The following is an 18,568-nucleotide window of genomic DNA, read 5'->3' as shown; positions in this document are numbered from 1 at the left end:
TTCTGAAGAGTTTTTTCTTAAAGTAATATCAATGTTTGCAGACCAGGCTATAACAGCATTTACTTGAAAAGGAGATTGAAAAGCATACATGAGCAACCCATCTTGAAGCAGTCTGTGGGTCCAAACTGCCTTCAGAGGGGACAAAGATTCACAGTGACCTTTTTTCTCACAACAGTGTAGCTTCAGCATTGCTCCTTTAGTTCTTAAAATTATCCCGCTTTTTTGACCATCACACAAAGCGTTTAATGGAGACAGCTTCCACTCTTTCAGTACCATAAAAACTACGTTCTCTTCCAAACATTGAAATAAACAACCCGCAATTTTTCCACCAAGATGACAGGAGGTAAGGTAGAAAAAGATGGAAGTTCTAGAGAATGGAAATTCTAGAGAATGGAAGATTCTCTAGTCCTCCAGAGCGATCAAGACACTCCAGAATATTAAAAGAAAGAAACACCATTCAATTCAAATGCATAACCATTCCCAAATTTACGTGAAGTTAAAAAAAAAAAAGAATATACAAGAAATGTATACCTTCTACCCCTGTATTTAAATGAAGTACAATAGACTTTAAAAGCTTTCAAACTGTATTTAATACTCTGCTTTGATATTTACCAACACATTTCTGTGCAGCACTCCAGGCAGGGGTTTTTTGGGGGCTTGTTTTGTTTCGGGGTTTTTGTTGGGTCTCTTTGTTTGTTTTTAAGAATTCAGCTTCTTAAAGTATATTTCCAGAACACCATCTGTCATCCTAAAGTGAAACTTGAAGATAAAACCTCATTTGCTGGAAAATCCTCAGAATCTGAGGGCACTGAAGAAAGGCAAGCAGCACTTACTTGATTTCGTTCATAAACATCTGAATAGAATAACATGTTCATTGTTTGATGTGAACAGGTTTGTAACCGCTTCCCTAGATAATAAAAAGATCTAAACATTTGTATTCAGAATTGCTCTTCCTGCATTTTTCTAAGGGTCAGACTGTACAGCAGCTGGTGTATCTTCTGCTTTAGCAGGAATCAGAGAGACAGGTCGCCAGTAAAGAGCATGAATATCTCCTCAGAAAATTTTGGTGGATACTCTGTCTCCTTTGGATTTGAGTATTTTTGTTAATGTTTAGCGTAAGAGTTTTGTGACTACTTTAATGCAAAGCATATCAGAAAAAATAGTGCTACATTTCCTAGTTGTTCTAAAATCAGGGCTTCCCAGCTTGGTATGGTTTAATATTTCAAATTTCCAGGTAAAAAAAAAATCAAGCAAGTTAGATCTAAAATACTGTAAACCTCCTTAACGTATGTTAAAAGAACGCAACTTTTATTTTTAACTTATTTCAAATAAATACTGGAAAGTTTAGACACTTGAAATTCAGATCATGTCTGTCAAAGCTCTTCATTTTGTTTAAATAAAAACTGAAGAATGACCTAAAATCTAGTCACTGGGAAGGACAAGAGAAAGGTGGGGAGAGGGGGGAAAGCAGTCATAGGGTAACTCTCCCTTTGACCTAAAAAGCCTTACTTATCAAAAATACAACAGCTCCACAGGCAAAACAGAGTCTCCTCAGAATACCTTTTAACCCACTAGTTAGGATACTACTAGTCCTAACTAGTTTGGAAGCCCACGTTCCAAACTAAGCACCAAATGGGACAAAAAGGAGTTTTCTCCTTCATTTATCTTTGCTGAGTCTGAATTACCAGACTCGGGGGACTGCACATTAATTTGAATAATTCTTTATGCAGCCAGTGAGTGAGATCTATATATTGAGTAGAAAAACACCAATGTTTTAGATAAGAAGGTTATATCTAAATACTGCCTTCTTATGGAAGTTTTTCAATTGTGTTTTACCCTAGCTTTGTCAGCTCAGCTTGCATACATGTTATGCTATCTTTTTTGTAAAACAAGTACAATTCAGTTATTTGTAACTTGAAGTCCACATAAATAAAAGACCACAAAACTCAGGCCTGTGATAAAACAAGGTGATTGAATTTATGGATTTTTAAAGAATTGTGATGTCAAATTAATTTTTAAAGGTTAATCTGTCCAAGAGCAAAGACTAGCGGCTTCTTTTTTGTTTTATTTTGCTTTCTTTATATTAAATTTAGCAGTACCTCAAAGAAAAGTTGTGGTTAAAATTCACTTTAAAACAGGAGTGATGACAACTACCCAAGAGCTGATGATGTTAAGAATGCAGATGTCCTTCCAGTTTTGTCCCTCAAAGTTTTCTATTTATGTACCACAGCTGACACCTTCACTTTCTATTATTGCCATGTAAATAGAGACATGTAAACTGAAGGCTGTATGAAGTTAGGTTTACATTCAAAAAGAATAATTTATTCTTTGTCTCAAGAAAACACAGATGCTAGCACTACTTACTTCAGCTATCACTAGGACAACGGGAAACAAAATGGTAGGTAAAATAACCCTTTGACAATACTCTCAAAAATGAATAAACAGTAGACTATGAATCTCATAAACAAACTAAATTTGCATCCTGCTAAACGTATTTGCCTGATAATTTGCCTGAGTGTCCCCACAATTAAATTCTAATTACCCTGCTTTGCAGTAATAAATTCTGATCTACACCATTAATTCAATTATTGGCTTCCTCTCTCCAACAATTCATTCTTCTGCCCCTGTTTCCTCCTTCCTTAACAGCCTACATCATCCCCAGCAGCTTTCATTCTCCTTCCCACACACATTTTTCTCTTTTCCATCAGCAGACAAGGCTCCTCCCACCAATGAGTGTTTCCTTATCAACTTCCATTCTAGAATTTAATTCTACATGTACCCCGAATACTTGCATCCTAGTACTGTCCTCAACATGTAAAATTTAGTTTCAGAAGCCTATGCACACACACGCTACTGCCCGAGTTTCCATATTCTTTCACCCTATTCCCAGCTACACACAAAATGTTGTTCAAGGTTTCCCAAAAGTATATGCGGTCAAAATGTGTTCCAAGCAAACAAACAAACAAAAAAAAAGGACAAAGAGCCAGGGTTCAATAAAACTAATAAAGCCTGAACACAAACCTCTTCATTACATAAAATAGTCTCCCCAAATACTTCTTCCCATAATTTCCTGAAACGAACTCTCAGTCCTCTTTACAAAGAGGGTTGATGTTCTCCCATAAGGAAAATGCTGAATTTAAAGTTACAGTCCAGATAATTATTATGGAATACCAGAAAAGATTAGTCCTTCGCTAACACTTGCTGTATTACATTTATAATCAATTTTATCTGTTTTTACCAACTTTACAACAGAATACTACCTACACAATCAATGTGTAAAAATAAAGAGTTAGAAACTCTGCATTCACTAAACTATTTGGGAAATACACTGGAGATTTATTATTTCATTGTTTTCTGAAAAAGGGTTCTGATATCATTGGAGGAAGAAATTATATAGTTCTGCAGAGAGGACTAGAGGAAAAAAGCTATTTCAGCTGCAATGTGGGAAAAGAAGCTTATATAAAAAAACAAAAAAGGAGATGACAGAAGTACAAGGGAAACCAAGAAGAATAAGGAAGAAATTTCCTAGTAGTTTTCCCAAACAAAAACCATATGCTTCTATGTTTATAGAAATTAATTTATTCCCAATTTGAAAAACTAGTAGAACTCCTCTCCTCTTTAACACCGTGCCATCCTTTGTATTGAAAGCTTGAGTCAGATGGAACAGATGACCCAAACAACACATCATTGGCTAGGTCCCTGAGTTAATGAATGAGTAAAACCTAACTGATAATTAAGAAGGGAAAGAGATACTTCTTGTGAATTATTCGTGTCCTTCAGATATGTAAAAATCAGTGCATCTTATAGCAGTAGTTCATATGAAAACTGCTGCTTACTGACTTCAAAAGCTTAAGCTTTGTGACTATTCTGCACTTTTCTTGAAAAAGGGGGTTTGATGGATACAAAAATGTGGGAATAAAGAAGGCATTAATACCTACAGAAGCAATTTCTTAGATTCCATCATATACTTGGTGGATAAACTACAATATATTTCCTTCAAGTCTTATTTTTTTACTTTCAAAATCAGTCATACTGTCATCTGTCTGTTGGAAACCAAATGAAGGTCATTTTAGATAATCTAATGCAAGGGTGAAAAATCATGCTATTGCAAATCCGACAGCACAAAAAAAACAGTGAAATGGGCTGAAAACTGCTTACTCCTCAATTCCGTAAACAGGCAGTCCACACGTGACACTCCAAAATGCAATGAAAAATACAGTAAGCACTACAAGTGTTGAACAACTGAATTGCTCACTTGGGACTCCTCTTCCTGTTCTTTAAATATTACTTTCTGAGAAGCTCTTTATATTAAACCTGCATTTTTCAAAACAGTATTTAGATAGGAGCAGCTACAGCTGAATGGGCTCTTCAGTAGCATGGTCTGAATGGTGCTAAATCAGCATGGAGTCTCACAGTAAGAGGGGTAGTATTAAGATGAATGACATCTCCAAAAATGACACTGAAATGTCTTAGGATCTGACAAGCATGACAGCAAAACTCTGGGGGATCCTTTAATAAAGAAGTATGACTTGAACCCTTCATGGAATTAGTTGGGCTGATCTTCAAGAAAGGCTTTCTCATTCTAAGCTCTCTGCTGTGACCACTCTTCCAGGTAAGAAGTCCAAGGAGACACCACAACTTCTCAGGAAGAAAGTAAAACAAAAAGACCACAAAAAATCCTCCCTCCAAACCTGTCTATAAGAAACAACTAATAACAGCTAAAGTGAAAATGCAATGTTGAAACTACTTTTTTCAGAAATTCAAAATAAGAAAGCAGCAATATGCATACAGCACACGCACAAATGGGCAGAAGGACCAGCACAAGGAAGACTTCCCCCAAAGCCTGAGGTGCCCTTGCAGAACCGCTTCACTGCTCTGCAGGCTGAAGAGGAAAGACCTGTCACATCAGGAGAGACGCTGGAGCTGACTAAGGCAGCCCGATCTGCTCCCCATATAACAACCAGTGCAACTAAGAAAAGGCAACGGGTGATAGTAGTAGGCGACTCTTCTGAAAGCTATGGAGACACCCATTTGCCAGCCTGACGCACTCTCTAGAGAGGTGTGCTCCTAACCAGGGGCTCGTTATCATGGATGTCACTGAGAGACTATCAAGCCTCATACAGTCCACTGACTATTATCCGCTACTGTTGTTCCACATGGGCACCAGTCATACCACCAGGAGCAGTCTGAGGAGCATCAAGAAGGATTACAGAGCTCTGGGAGTCGGGGTAAAGGACTCTGTAGCACAGGTAGTTTTTTTCATCAATCCTCACAGTCAAAGGGAAGGGGTTCAAAAGGGCCCATTGAATCTGGTGAGTCAACAAATGGTTACAGGACTGGTGCCAAAGCCAGGCGTTCAGCTACTTAGACCATGGGACTCACTTTGAGAAACCTAGCCTACCAAAGGCTGATGGGGTCCATCTGTCAGAGAAGGGGAAGAGCATCTTCAGTCATAGACTTACCAAATTCATGAAGAGAGCTTTAAACTAAAGTTGCTGGGGGAGGGGAAACTTAATCCATCCCACTCCTACCAGCCTGATGCCAGTGCCAGCAAGAGATGCCCAGAGCCTGGAGAAGGATCATAGGTCAATAGGAGAGCACCAGGGGTGCAGCAAAAAGGAATTCCAGCCATTCCAGCCAGTAAGTCAGCTTCATCGGGGGCCCAGCTTAAATATCTCTCTGCAAAGGCACATAGCATGGGGAATACACAAGAGAAATTAGAGACATGTGCACACCTGCAGGGCTATGATCTTACTGATATCACAGAGACATGGTGGGATGGCTCCTATGACTGGAGCGTAGGAACGGAAGGATACAGGCTCTTTAGGAAGGACAGGTAGGGGAGATGAGGAGGGAACATCATCCTCTATAGTCAATGACCATCTGAAGTGCATGGAGCTCTGCCCGGTTGTGGATGAGAAGCCAACCAAGAGCTTAGGGGTCAGGATTAAAGGGAGGGCAGGGACAGGTGACATCACAGTGGGGGACTGCTACCAGCCACCTGACCAGGAAGACCGAGCAGATGAGGCCCTCTATAGACAGATAGGAGCAGCCTCACAGTCGCAAGTCCTGGTCCTCATGGGGGACTTCAGTCACTTTGAATCTGTTGGAGGGACAACACAGCAGGGCATAAGCAATCCACGAGGTTCCCAGAATCTGTCAATGATAACTTCCTTCTCAGAGGAGGCCAACAAGGCCAAGGAGAAGCCAACAAGGATGGAGGTGCCATACTGGACGTTGTTCTCACCAACAATGAGGGGCTGGTGGGGAATGAGGGGCAGCCTTGGATGCAGTGACCATGAAATGGTGGAATTCAAGATCCTTAGGGCGGTGAGGAGGGTGCACAGTAAGCTCTCTACCCTGAACTTCAGGGGAGCAGACTTTGACCTCTTCAGGGATCTGCTTGGTAAGTACTGTGGGGTAAAGCCCTGGAGGGAAGAAAGGCCTGAGAAAGCTGTTTAATATTCAAGGATCACCTCCTTCAAGCTCAGGAGCTATGCATCCCAACAAAGAGGAAGTCAGGCAAAAACTCCAGGAGGCCTGCATAGATGAACAAGGAGCTCCTGGACAAACTCAAGCTCAAAAAGGAAGCCTACAGAGGGTGGAAGCAAGGACAGTAGCCTGGGAGAAATACAGAGAAATTGTCCGAGCAGACAAGGATCAGGTTAGGAAAGCTAAAGCCCTGATAGAATCAAATCTGGCCAAGGACATCAAGGGCAACAAGAAAAGCTTCTACAGTTTCCATCAGTGATAAGAAAAAGACTAGGGAAAATGTGGTCCTTCTCCGGAAGGAAACTGGAGACCTGGTTACCCAGGAAATGGATAAGGCTGAGGTACTCAACAATTTTTGCCTCAGTCTTCAGTAGCAAGAGTTGTAGCCGTACCGCCCAAGTCACAGAAGGCAAAGGCAGGGACTGGGAGAATGAAGAACTACCCACTGAAGAAGACGACCAGGTTCAAGACCATCTAAGGAACCTGAAGGGGCACAAGTCTACAGGACCTGATGAGATGCATCTGCAGGTCCTGAGGGAACTGGCAGATGATGTTGCTAAGTCACTATCCATCCACCACATTTGAGAAGTTGTGGCAGTCTGATGAAGTTCTCACTGACTGGAAAAAGGGAACCATAACCCCCATTTTTAAAAACAGAAATAAGGAAAATCTGGGGAACTACCAGCCAGTCAGTCTCACCTCTGTGCCCAGCATCATGGAGCTGGGAGTTTTCCTCCTGGAAACCATGCTAAGGCACATGGAAAATAAGGACGTGGCTGGTGACAGCCAGCATGGCTTCACTAAGAGCAAATTGTGCGTGAACAAATTTTGTGGCCTTCTACAACGGCATTACAGCATTGGTAGATAAGGGAAGATGACATTATCTACCTGGAATTGTGCAAAGCATTTGACACTGTCCTGCACAACATCCTTGTCTCTAAATTGGAGAAACATGGATTTGATGGATGGACCACTCAGTAGATAAGGAACTGGCTGGATGGTTGCACTCAAAGAGTTGCAGCTTGATGTCCAAGTGACGAGTGGTGTTCCTCAGGGGTTGGTACTCAGACCTGTACTGTTTAACATCTTTGTTGGTGACATGGACAGTGGGATTAATCAGTGCACCCTTGGCACATACACTGACGACACCAAGCTGTGTGGTGCGGTCAACACGCTGGAGGGAAGGGATGCCATCCAGAGGGACCTGGACAGGCTTGAGAGGCAGGCCCATGCAACCCTCATGAAGTTCAACAAGGCCAAGTGCAAGGTCCTGCACCTGGGTCAGAGCAATCCCGAACACAAATAAAGGTTGGGTGGAGAATGGATTGAGAGCAGCCCTGAGGAGAAGGGTTTAGGGGTGTTGGTGGATGAGAAGCTCAACATGAGCCTGCAATGTGTGCTTGCAGCCCAGAAAGCCAACCGTCTCCCAGGCTGCATCAAAAGAAGCATGGCTAGCAGGTGGAGGGAGGTGATTCTGCCCCTCTACTCTGCTCTTGTGAGACCCCACCTGGAGTATTGCATCCAGCTCTGGAGCCCCCAACACAAGAAGGACATGGACCTGTTGGAGTGGATCCAGAGGAGGGCCACAAAGATGATCAGTGGGCAGGAGCACCTCTCCTGTGAAGACTGGCTGAGAGAGTTGGGGTTGTTCAGCCTGGAGAAGAGAAGGCTCTGGGGAGACCTCATAGTGGCCTTTCAGTACCTAAAGGGGACCTACAGGAAAGCTGGGGAGGGACTCTTTATCAGGAAGTATAGTCATAGGATGAGGGGTTTTAAGCTGTTTTAAGCAGTTTTAAGCAGTTTTAAGCTGAGAGAGGGTACATTTAGATTAGATATTAGAAAGAAATTCTTTACTATGAGGGTGGTGAAACACTGGAACAGGTTGCCCAGAGAAGTTGTGGATGCCCCGTCCCTGGAAGTGTTCAAGACCAGGTTGGATGGGGCTTTGAGTAACCTGGTCTAATGGATGGTGTCCCTGCCCAGGGCAGGGGGGTTAGAACTAGGCGATTTCTGAGTTCTCTTCCAACCCAAACCATTTTATGATTCTATGATAAATAAGACTTCCTATCATTCATGTACAGTTTCTTGTAGTAGAAGATAATCTTTTCCATATGCAGTATTATCTCCATCTTTGCAGAGTTCTATATAGACTGGCATTAAATTCTGCTTTTTGCTGTTAAGCATGCCTTCCATTTAAACCTTAAATAATAATTACAGTCATAACAGACTATATTTGAAGGTTTAAGGGTCAAACAAAGGTTATTTTCAAGAGAAAATAATGATACTTTTCCAGTTTTATTTCCAAACAGAGATTTAAAAAAAAAAAAAAAAAAACAAAACAGTGAGGTTTTGGGTGCTTACAGAAATCTTCCTTACAACATAAGGAACAGTCTGAAACAAAGAATGAAGTTTCTTTCTTTAAAAATCCAGAATTAGGTAATGGAAGGAGGTCACTATCTTTACTGTTGCTTATCTTTACTTTGAATGAAAGATAATAGGCTGTGCGGGCACAGCCTTAAAAATGAAAATAAGTAGCTCATTTGATGCACTTTGGAAGGGTAACATAATCAAAACAAATCACTTAAATTGTGTCTGTAATAGCACCCTGAATTTTAGTGTTTGTCAAGGCAAAAACCTTGCATTCATTAAACCAGAAAAAGGATACTGTAACAGTCAGGTGGGGATGGTGAGCCTACACAAGAATTCAGGTTTGTGAATCAAAAAAAAAAGCCCAAAAAAGAATACATACATACACATATGAATGCATGTGCACATTATACAGAAAGCACTGTCAGGATAAATACACAGACTGGATGTAGAGACATATCAAGTCAAGACTGCCAGTAAGCCTCAGTGACAGGAAGATAGCATCACATGCAGTGATTAGGAACAGAAATAGTGATGAGTGGTTGGCACAGGAGAAAGGAGACTAAGTTTGAATTCATCATAAGATATTCACAAAGATACCTGAGACACATGACACAGTTTTAGTTGGAACAGAAGGAAACAGTATTGGAACAGGGACATCATGAATGCGAATCATGTGCCTAGATTAAAAAAGTGTTTATGAATGAAGCTATGTGAAGATAAAGGGGAAAAGGAGGGAACATAAAACTAGAGAGGGATACACTGAAGAAATAAAACTAGAAATTAAATTGTGAAAGAAGCTGGAGCCAGAGTAAAGTCAGATAAAGGAACACTGTCAGCAAAGATAAAGGCAGAAACTACGTGGATACAGATTTAAGACTTGTGCTAATGGAAATGGAGAAAACTGAGAAAAGGAGAAAAAGCTGACAGAAATCACAGAAGACAAAAGCTAGTAAACTTGAGAAGAAAAACCAGCACAGGAGAACATGTCAATAGATGGTATGTTGTTAGCACATGGGCATGGAGAAGTTATAAAGTAGTTCTGATGGCATAACTACAGAAACATCAAAGTTCTGGATGCTAACATCTCTAAATAAACACAAGATTATCTACCTATGCAATTTTCTTTGCAAGCTTGATTACATTATGATCCCTAGATAATTTAATTAATACTTTTTTAAAAATACTTTTTAACAAATAAAATAATTTCAAACTTACTAATACATAAGTCACTATTAATTTCAAGGCAGAGTGAACCAGAGTGGCTTTATTTGTTGTGACCTTTGTAATCAACACTACTTATGGTAAACAGCAGAAGAAACAAAACAGTGAGATAAACCTTATTTTATTTCACAGTAAATCATAAATTAAAATACGTTCTTATTCTAGTTAAAGTGTCAAATGTCTCATTTTAAAATTTCTCTCTAGCAATAAACAAGAATTAAATGAGAATTCAAGAAATCAGTGCTCCCACAAAGGAGAAAAAGAGAAATCACACTCAAGCTGGTCGGAAATAAGCAGTACTTAAACACAGGCTTTGTGTGCCTATAGAGCACAAAAATCCTGGGAGCAACTTTTGCTGTAATAACATCTATTTACTCTAGAGAGTAATTTAATTTATCATGGAAGATAGAGCTGCTTTTAACTTAATTCTGCAGCAGTTTCAGGAAGGTAGAAAAGCATGGCAGCAAGATGAGAAAACTGCAGCGAACACAACTAGATCCAATGCAACTGTAAAATTTGCCCCAAAAGAGTCTATGATAACTCTTTAAAAGTCTGTAACTAAATTAATATGATGCATAAGAGACTTAGTTCCATAGGCTATGATTTGGAGTATTACAGACAGGTAAGTCTGTATGTTTGGAAACTAATAAACTAACTTCCAAACTATGTTTGGAAATTAACTAAGAAACTAATGTTCCGAACGGATCTATACACCACAGAAAAGATGAGGAAGAACCAAATCCATGCTAGGGAAGTGTCTGTGTCATCAATGCATTTTCTGTAATGAAAACAAGTATGTTTGGTAACTACTGTAATAACAATGTGAAACAAAAAATTAATTACTACAGACAGTACCAAAAATATTTAAGTTCTCCAACCTGAATGATTCTTCATTTCTACTTTAAAGTATAAACATTTTCTTTTGGAATATTGCAGGAACTTTATCAAAATTTCTGCAGACTCACAAGCACTGCTCCCTGTTTGTGACCTTCACTGCCATATATGGCACCTGTAGGGAAATCTACACTTAAACATTGGCCAATACTTTCCAGATAAGATCCTGCATTCAGCAGCTTGAAACTTTCTCCACATTACCAATTTAAGCTGAAATTCTTCACGTTAGATGACTGGTTTTGTAGCTACTTGCTTGTAATTCAGTAAATCATTTCAAACTGTTCTTGAATGCAGCTGAAAGAAAAGTTTGGTTTGTTTATTAACCCCCACAATAATCTGTAGGAAGTCTATAACCCCAGTGTGCCTTGGAATGAAGACAGACAAGGAGGGATTTGAAAGTATACCATGATGATGTCAAGGAATATTCTACTAGTCATCCAAACCTGATTATGCCTGAGCTTTTGAAAAACTAAATTTCACGCAAACTCAGTACAGCCTTGTTTGAATCAGGCATCCAAATTCTTCAAATGTTCTATCTGTCATGAGGCATAATTCAATCCAGAGCTGCAACAGCTTGAATTTCCTCTTACTCCCTCAGAATGGTGCAAAGAAAAGGAACTGAGAGCGAAGAAAATTTCACTTAGCTGCATTGTACTATTCCAGCTGGCACCAAAATTGCAAGCAGAAGAGAAATTAGTCTAACTAGAAGCGAAGCAATATGAGGAGGTAGATGTAGAAAGGAAACCAGAGAGGAGAGACAAAGAAAAGATTCAGACTAGAATAAGCACAGGATTAGCAGAAATGAAGAAGGGTTCGAATGGATGGTTGAATATATCAGTAGCCACTAGCACATACTTCAGTCAAATACTGGAATAAAACCATGGATTCCCAAGTTTTATAATTCCTCTTTTTGTAACAGATCTGAAATAACACCACCTTATCACACCAAAGTCGTATGAAACTGCTGCATTCCTGTGTCTTGGTACAACGTACTGGAATTAACTAAGAGTCTAATGTTGGGTAGCTTAATGGTTTGATAAATTTCTCATTTCCTCTTTGCTTCTTGACCTGATTGCACAAAATAAAGCACTCTTCCTCACCTAAGGACCTCTTTTCAACTTCTTGTTTGAACTTCAGTCAAGTGAATACTACCTATATTAACAAGAAGATTTATAATATAAAACTGATGATAATTTATTCTTGTAACTGCCTTTTAGTTTCAACCCCCTTGCCAGTCTAAGTTGCATTTTGACAGAGAACTACACAACACCTTTCTTCTCTACCAGTCTTGAAGATAACTCGACTTTTTATCTCCACCTGTTGGAATGCATACGCTAGCCAGTAGTGCTGGCCACTGATTTCTGGAGGGAAATCATAAAGTCATAAACTTTTCCGCTTTCAGCAGTATCCATATAAGCCTCTTTTGTCTTTTTGAGTCGAACAAACATTTACAGCCACCAGGAATTCCTTAATGTTGAAGGAAATACAAAGCTGACGAAGGACTAAAACCTGACACTACAATTTCCAAAACTTCTGATTCTTTTAGAACACATCATAGAACTTCAGGGACTCAGGGTTGATATGTAAAATCTCAATGGGACTGGATTCTTTCTGCAGAAGTCAGGTATATAGAAAGTTAGGCTTATCATAAAAATCTAATAATCAACCTTAACTAAGGAACAGGTTCTTACCAATAGAGTACTATGTTTTTTGGAGAACATGCTTTTACATTGTTCCAGGTTATTTGCAGTATCTGCTGAAGAAATCTAATGGAGTTTAGAAGAAGAATAGCCTTAAGGAGAAGCACATAGCACATTTAATGAAAATATTAATAAATTTTATTAGTAAGCAAGGCCAACAGTATGGTTGCTATCTATACAAGAGCCATTTCTGACTATTGAGTACAAATAAAAGTACTGTCTTTTTTCCCCCTCACTGCCACTCTACTAATATGAATTACACTATCAGAAAATTCTAAACAGATTAAATTGAAGAATTACTTCAGTTACATTGTAGGGCACTGCAATGAAAATCAAAAGGCAAGAGCTGAGTTGTTACAAAAGAAAGAATAGCAGAAATAGTAAATTTTTTGTGATCACCTATTTTTTCAAAAATACTGCCATTGGTGTGTATGCGTATAGAAATTACAGAATCCTGGGAATTGTTTTTGAAACTACAGGTCAAGCAGCCAAATATACAGAACACGACAAGAACATTTAGAAATAAGAAAAATTTTAAAACTTCTTAAAATGTTTAGCTCACCTTTCCAACAGCAGCAGCCACTCTGTTGGTCTCCCCTGTCTTTGCTTTCATTGCAGTGTCCAGCATTATGGCTGAAGGAATAGAGTACAGCAGAACCCCGCTAATTTACCTTACTAACTCATACACCTCATAATTTGCATACAAAGTTTTGCCACTTTCCCAACTTCTTAGGCAAAATAAAATTGAAAATCCTGCACTTACGGCTTCTATCATTCAAATCACATCACATTAATAAACGTGCTACACAATATTGACTAGTACATTATTCAGTATCACCATCAAAATGTAAACTAAAGTAGTTTAATAAATATGTTTCTTTAAAACATCAAAATGTACCATGGCACTGACGTGCTCATTTTCAAACTTTGAAATTAACAAAAGGACTGCCCGCCAGTGAATTAGGGAGGCTCTACTGTACTTAAAATTGTAATGTCCTCATTGATAGGCTTTTATCTACAATTTTCTTCAGACTGCATCACATGGGAATACAGCAACTACACTCAACTATGTCCCATTATATATTATAATTAGTGTCCTATCACTGTTTTAATTATTCAGACTTTCTCTTTCAGAAGATTATATATTCAGTTTAGTGTTTGACTTTTTTCTCCTAGGTAATTTTTTTTTTTTAAACACAATATCATACCAAGTGAAATTCAGCTCTGCTGTATTACTCTGATATTTAATGAAAACCTATTTGTTGCTTGATTTTCCAAACCAAAAGATAGATTACCCAAAAAAATTCATATACTAGACCTCTGCCTCAAGCCAAAAATCTGAAACCTGATTCATTCCCAGCTGCCAATCTTTTAGTATAATCAATAAATCACATGACATTTCTGATCTGGAATGATGTTTGTCAAGTTTATATCAGTTACCAGTTCAATGCAACTCCCATACTTCTCCAGACAAAAAAGACAGCATATTACTACATTCAGTTAATAAAATTGACAACTGTGAAAAAATATCTTACTGGTCTGACATCCCCACATGAGTTGGTAAATTGCCGTGCCAAGCCAAAATCCAGCATATAACACTTTCTACAGGTGCTAGGAAAACGTCCCATTGCGAAGTTAGACTAGGAAGAAAAACAAATACAGATGGATATATAGATATATACACCCACACATGTTTCAATATGTGCACGTATTAATGAAGTAACACAATCATAGAAAATCCGCATTCTATTTCTCTAGCCTTCCTTCCATATTTTCAGTTCTACTAAACTCCCATTGAATGTGAAGAAAATGTTGTCAAGAAAATCGGACATCCATCTTAGCACATCTGAACAGCGGCCTACACAGTCCAAAGAGATTGTCATCTTACTTCATCCCTCAGAATACATTTTTAGCAAGAATTTTCCAATCATGTCACCCACTCCTATATTTTGATTTGGACATTTCAAAAAACTACCAGCCCAGGGGCTAACATGTTCATCTAAACAAATGCACTAATATCATATATGCAGAATACAGAATAAAGAGTGCAAGCTGCCTTTTCCTTTTCATGGGAGGGGGAAGAACCAGACTTTAAAAAACAAAACTAAAAAAATATCCCAAAATGGCCAAACAGTAAGAGCTGGAAAGTCACTGAGGACTTAGGGAGTCAATTCATTCTGAAAAGCTTCAGTAAATTTTTTTATTTGCCTCTATGGATTAACATTCCATGTTAGCCCTTTAAAAAAATAAGAATAAAAAATTTTTCAACACTCCTAGTTTATAATGTTTGAACGTGTTGGCTGAATTGGTTTAAGTCTCTCCCCACCAAATCCCCTTAAAATGGATTACGTGATATAAAAAAAGATAAAGCTAAAAGATAAAACTACACATATGAACAAGCTGAAAGCTTAACGCAAGTAACTCTAGCAAAACTACTCTTCTTTTTCCATTAAATGAAACAGCAGTACTGTTCTAAATAAATCGGAAATTCACAGCTTCTTCAATGTCAAAGGTTGAGGGTAAAGACCAATTGAAACCATGAATTGAAATAAGCCTGATCAAAATTATTTTTAAATGGAACAGAATTTCAGCATTGCCTAATTCATCACAAGACAAATAACGAACTAAGGACTTCAAGATTTCAGCTCAGCACAAAGCTTGCTTTTAGTATAATCCACCTAAAAGATACATAATAAAGGATAACATGGACTTGTATTTTCAAGCCAGGAAACCTGCATGCTAGAAAGCAATTGTGCCTTATTTTGCATGTGTAAGTCACAACACAACTCCTAAAGGGGAAGAAAAATTCTTTCTTTTATGAACCTAATGCATTGCTTCACACTGCTCTTCATCCTGACTCGCCATTTAATTTTCTGGGGTTCTTCCATCCCCTCACAGTATTCTCCATTTCCATCCTATTTGAGTCCATAGACCCCAAGACACAGCTAAATAACAAGATGTCCCAAATCCATCCTGCCCGCCATAAAGGAACACATTTCCCATTCAAAACTGGAATTGTTTTCATCATTAAAATCTTGCGCTCCAGCGAACTCCTCCTCACCTATTTCACTTGACATTCACTGCCTCTGTGTCCTTTGCCTATGAAATGAAATCTTAGGCAGGGGTCAGAGAGAACACAAGTTTTATAAACGCTTGCAAGGAAGAAGTGATGAAAATGAAAATTCCCTAATGCACAGAAACTTATCAGAGGCTTTATGTAAACAACATTCAGCTGACAGGAAATTTACCTACACATGCCAGATATAACGAGCCCTATTTGCATCTATTAGAAAATACAAGATTTGCTTATTTTCTCTCATTCACAGATTTTGAAAGTTGAGAGTTCTAATGACATTTTTAATATTGTCAATACTAAAAATAGCTGATGCAATTTCAGGAATAAATTCAAAGAAAAACAGAACAAAATAAGAACAAAAGCATGATGCTACCAGGAAGGCACTGTCCTTGTGGTATTTTGACAACACTCATTTTATTAGAATTGCAGAATAGAACAATTGAACAGTTTTCTCTTACAGTCTTTCTTTCCTTGTTTGGCATATTAAATACAAAAAGTCGCTATTGAAGACCTTATAAATACATCCTACAGCTAGTATCTATTCTCTTAGATTTATTATGTGAAGATATTAATTGCCAAATTCATTATATCATATCTCACAGCAAATAGTCCTGATTGCATGATGCTACAGATGAGAGTTGGAAGTTTTAACTACAGAAAATTGCAAGGAGGCCTAAGTAACTGGAGACAATGATGACAAAGACCAAAGTTGTTGTTGCAATCCAACATTAATTAATAAAAAAAAAAAATCTGCCCTATCTGATGAATAAACATTCAGTTTTCTGTCCCTTCTCAGTTTTTTTTCATTTTAACATCTAATATAGAACCTATTCTTATATATGCAGCCATCTAATGACCACATCTTACTTGACTATTTTGATTTAATGGGCAGACTTACTGGTTTTATGTCCCTGTGCAGGAATCCCACAGAATGAATACTTTCAATAGATTCCAAAATCTGCTTCCCAAGCCGCAAAGTGGTACTAATGGTGAATGTTCCTCGAGACTGGCTCCGACGCAGGTCTGCCAAGTTCCGACCCTGATCAAATTAAAAGGACATTTTCATAAAAAAAATACTAATACCAAGATTCACGGATAGCATAAAGTCTTCCTACGACTTCTTTTTTAACCACAGAATACTCTCATTACCTATTTCCATATTCAAGGATAATACATGTCACCTAAATGTAATGAGTATATGCCACTGAGTATCTCCAACATTAAATTTAGAATCTATTTTTGAAAATATGAACCTCAGTATCTTTCTACTCCTAAATAACATGGACCAAACTAATCTCTTTTAGAAGACTAATAGATACGCTACTAGTTAATGTAGTATCTGTGTCACATCTGAAAAAATGCCACTGAGAAACTGCTCACAAAGACTTCTTTACACTCACCTCTTTAAGGGAAAGTACATAATTTATTTAATTATACAGCACATCTTAGATGACTTAACTAAACTGATGAAAAATATACTATGCAAGAAGTGCGCCCCCATGACATCACAGAATTGCTGGTTTGTCAAAATAACATATGACCAACAGTATGAACCACTGCACGCTTTTTCCAGCATTCATATTCAGCAAGATGATAAAGGACAAAAAGTCCACAACTTTAAGTGCAAATCACCCATTTTATCCCTTTTCACAGGAACAAGTCTTTCAGTAAAGCGACTTAAGTGTTCTCTATCACTTGCAAAGGATATCTTTTCACTTTGACCAAAAAAGCCAACAAAATGCAGAGACTAATATATTATATTTTAGACTATCTTCAAGTGATGACTTCAAGGGAATGTGAATTATCTCAGAAGACATCACAATTCACTCTTTCAATAGCCAGGTCTTTCTGAGGATGCAACTTTCTCCTTTCTGAGAGAATTATGGAAAGAATATTGAAGGATAAGGATATAAAAATTTAGGTTTTCTCACTCCTATGCGTTCATGATATTTCATGATCTTTTTAATCATTTTTTGGTGGTTTTTTTTATTTGTCATCCTCTAAAATTTTACTGGTATTTTCGCATATGCTTGGCTAATAAACGAAAACACACAAGCAAACTTTGAGCTCTTTTTGATACACTGACCTGCAACTGCATGACCACATAGTTAAATCTGTCATTCCTTCCACATCCAATGAATCTACAGACATGATCTTTTCCTAAGGAAAAAGAAGCAAATTAGTCAATAATAATAATGAAATTTTGTGGTTTATTCCTTTAAATACCTAGCAAATTACTGGCAGAGATAGTTATATTTCTTTAGAGATCTTTAACAAACTTAGCTCCCCACTCCCACAGTTCAACAGCTGTAAAACCAACATCAGTACTACTCCCATAAAATATGCAGCCCTACCACACCTATCACTCTTCCCTAAGTAAACATACATGGCAACAGGCCTAAATATCCACAAATTCAAGGCATTTTGGATTGGGAAAAGATTATTTTCTTGCTGATGGCTTGTTATAGACAATGTTTCTAGCCACCATTCCTCTTTTTTCATAAGCTGGAGCTGCTGCAATGACAGAAAACAGTAGTAGTTACCTGCAGGTCATGTTTTGTATTAAAAAATTGCAGAAAATGTAATTCAACTAATCCAATTTATGAATATCTTTTTCTAGAATATGATCTTTGCTGTTTAGCTACAAAAGACAAATTCAGCTCAGGTACAATGAAGCAGAGATAAAAAGTACTGTAGTAGTTTAAAAAAAAAAAAAAAAAAAACAAAAACGTTTGGTTTCAGACAATTTTCTTTAAAGCCTGTGAAGGAGAAGAGGGCTGGTCAAAAATAATCTCCTTACTATCATGCAGTTGTA

The 18,568-nt window shown here is 38.0% G+C and overlaps 1 protein-coding gene across 4 annotated transcripts in view; it reads right to left on the bottom strand.

Annotated features, from left to right (window-relative positions):
* TTBK2 (tau tubulin kinase 2) overlaps nucleotides 1-18,568 on the bottom strand; it is a 106,208-nt gene that overhangs the window by 48,898 nt on the left and 38,742 nt on the right. For 2 of the 4 annotated variants that reach the window (XM_063331956.1, XM_063331958.1), the window contains exons 4-7: nucleotides 17,840-17,913; nucleotides 16,652-16,792; nucleotides 14,213-14,317; nucleotides 12,669-12,743 (exon numbers count right to left, since the gene is read on the bottom strand). In XM_063331956.1, coding sequence (XP_063188026.1) covers nucleotides 12,669-12,743; nucleotides 14,213-14,317; nucleotides 16,652-16,792; nucleotides 17,840-17,913 — 395 coding nt within the window. The remainder of the gene's footprint in view (nucleotides 1-12,668; nucleotides 12,744-14,212; nucleotides 14,318-16,651; nucleotides 16,793-17,839; nucleotides 17,914-18,568) is intronic. The other 2 variants (XM_063331957.1, XM_063331959.1) reach the window with 1 other exon arrangement.

The sequence above is a fragment of the Chroicocephalus ridibundus genome, chromosome 4 (genome assembly GCF_963924245.1).
Source record: "Chroicocephalus ridibundus chromosome 4, bChrRid1.1, whole genome shotgun sequence".
Lineage (NCBI taxonomy): Eukaryota > Metazoa > Chordata > Aves > Charadriiformes > Laridae > Chroicocephalus > Chroicocephalus ridibundus.
Note: the sequence above shows the minus strand (reverse complement) of the source record. Positions and strands in the feature narration are given on the sequence as shown.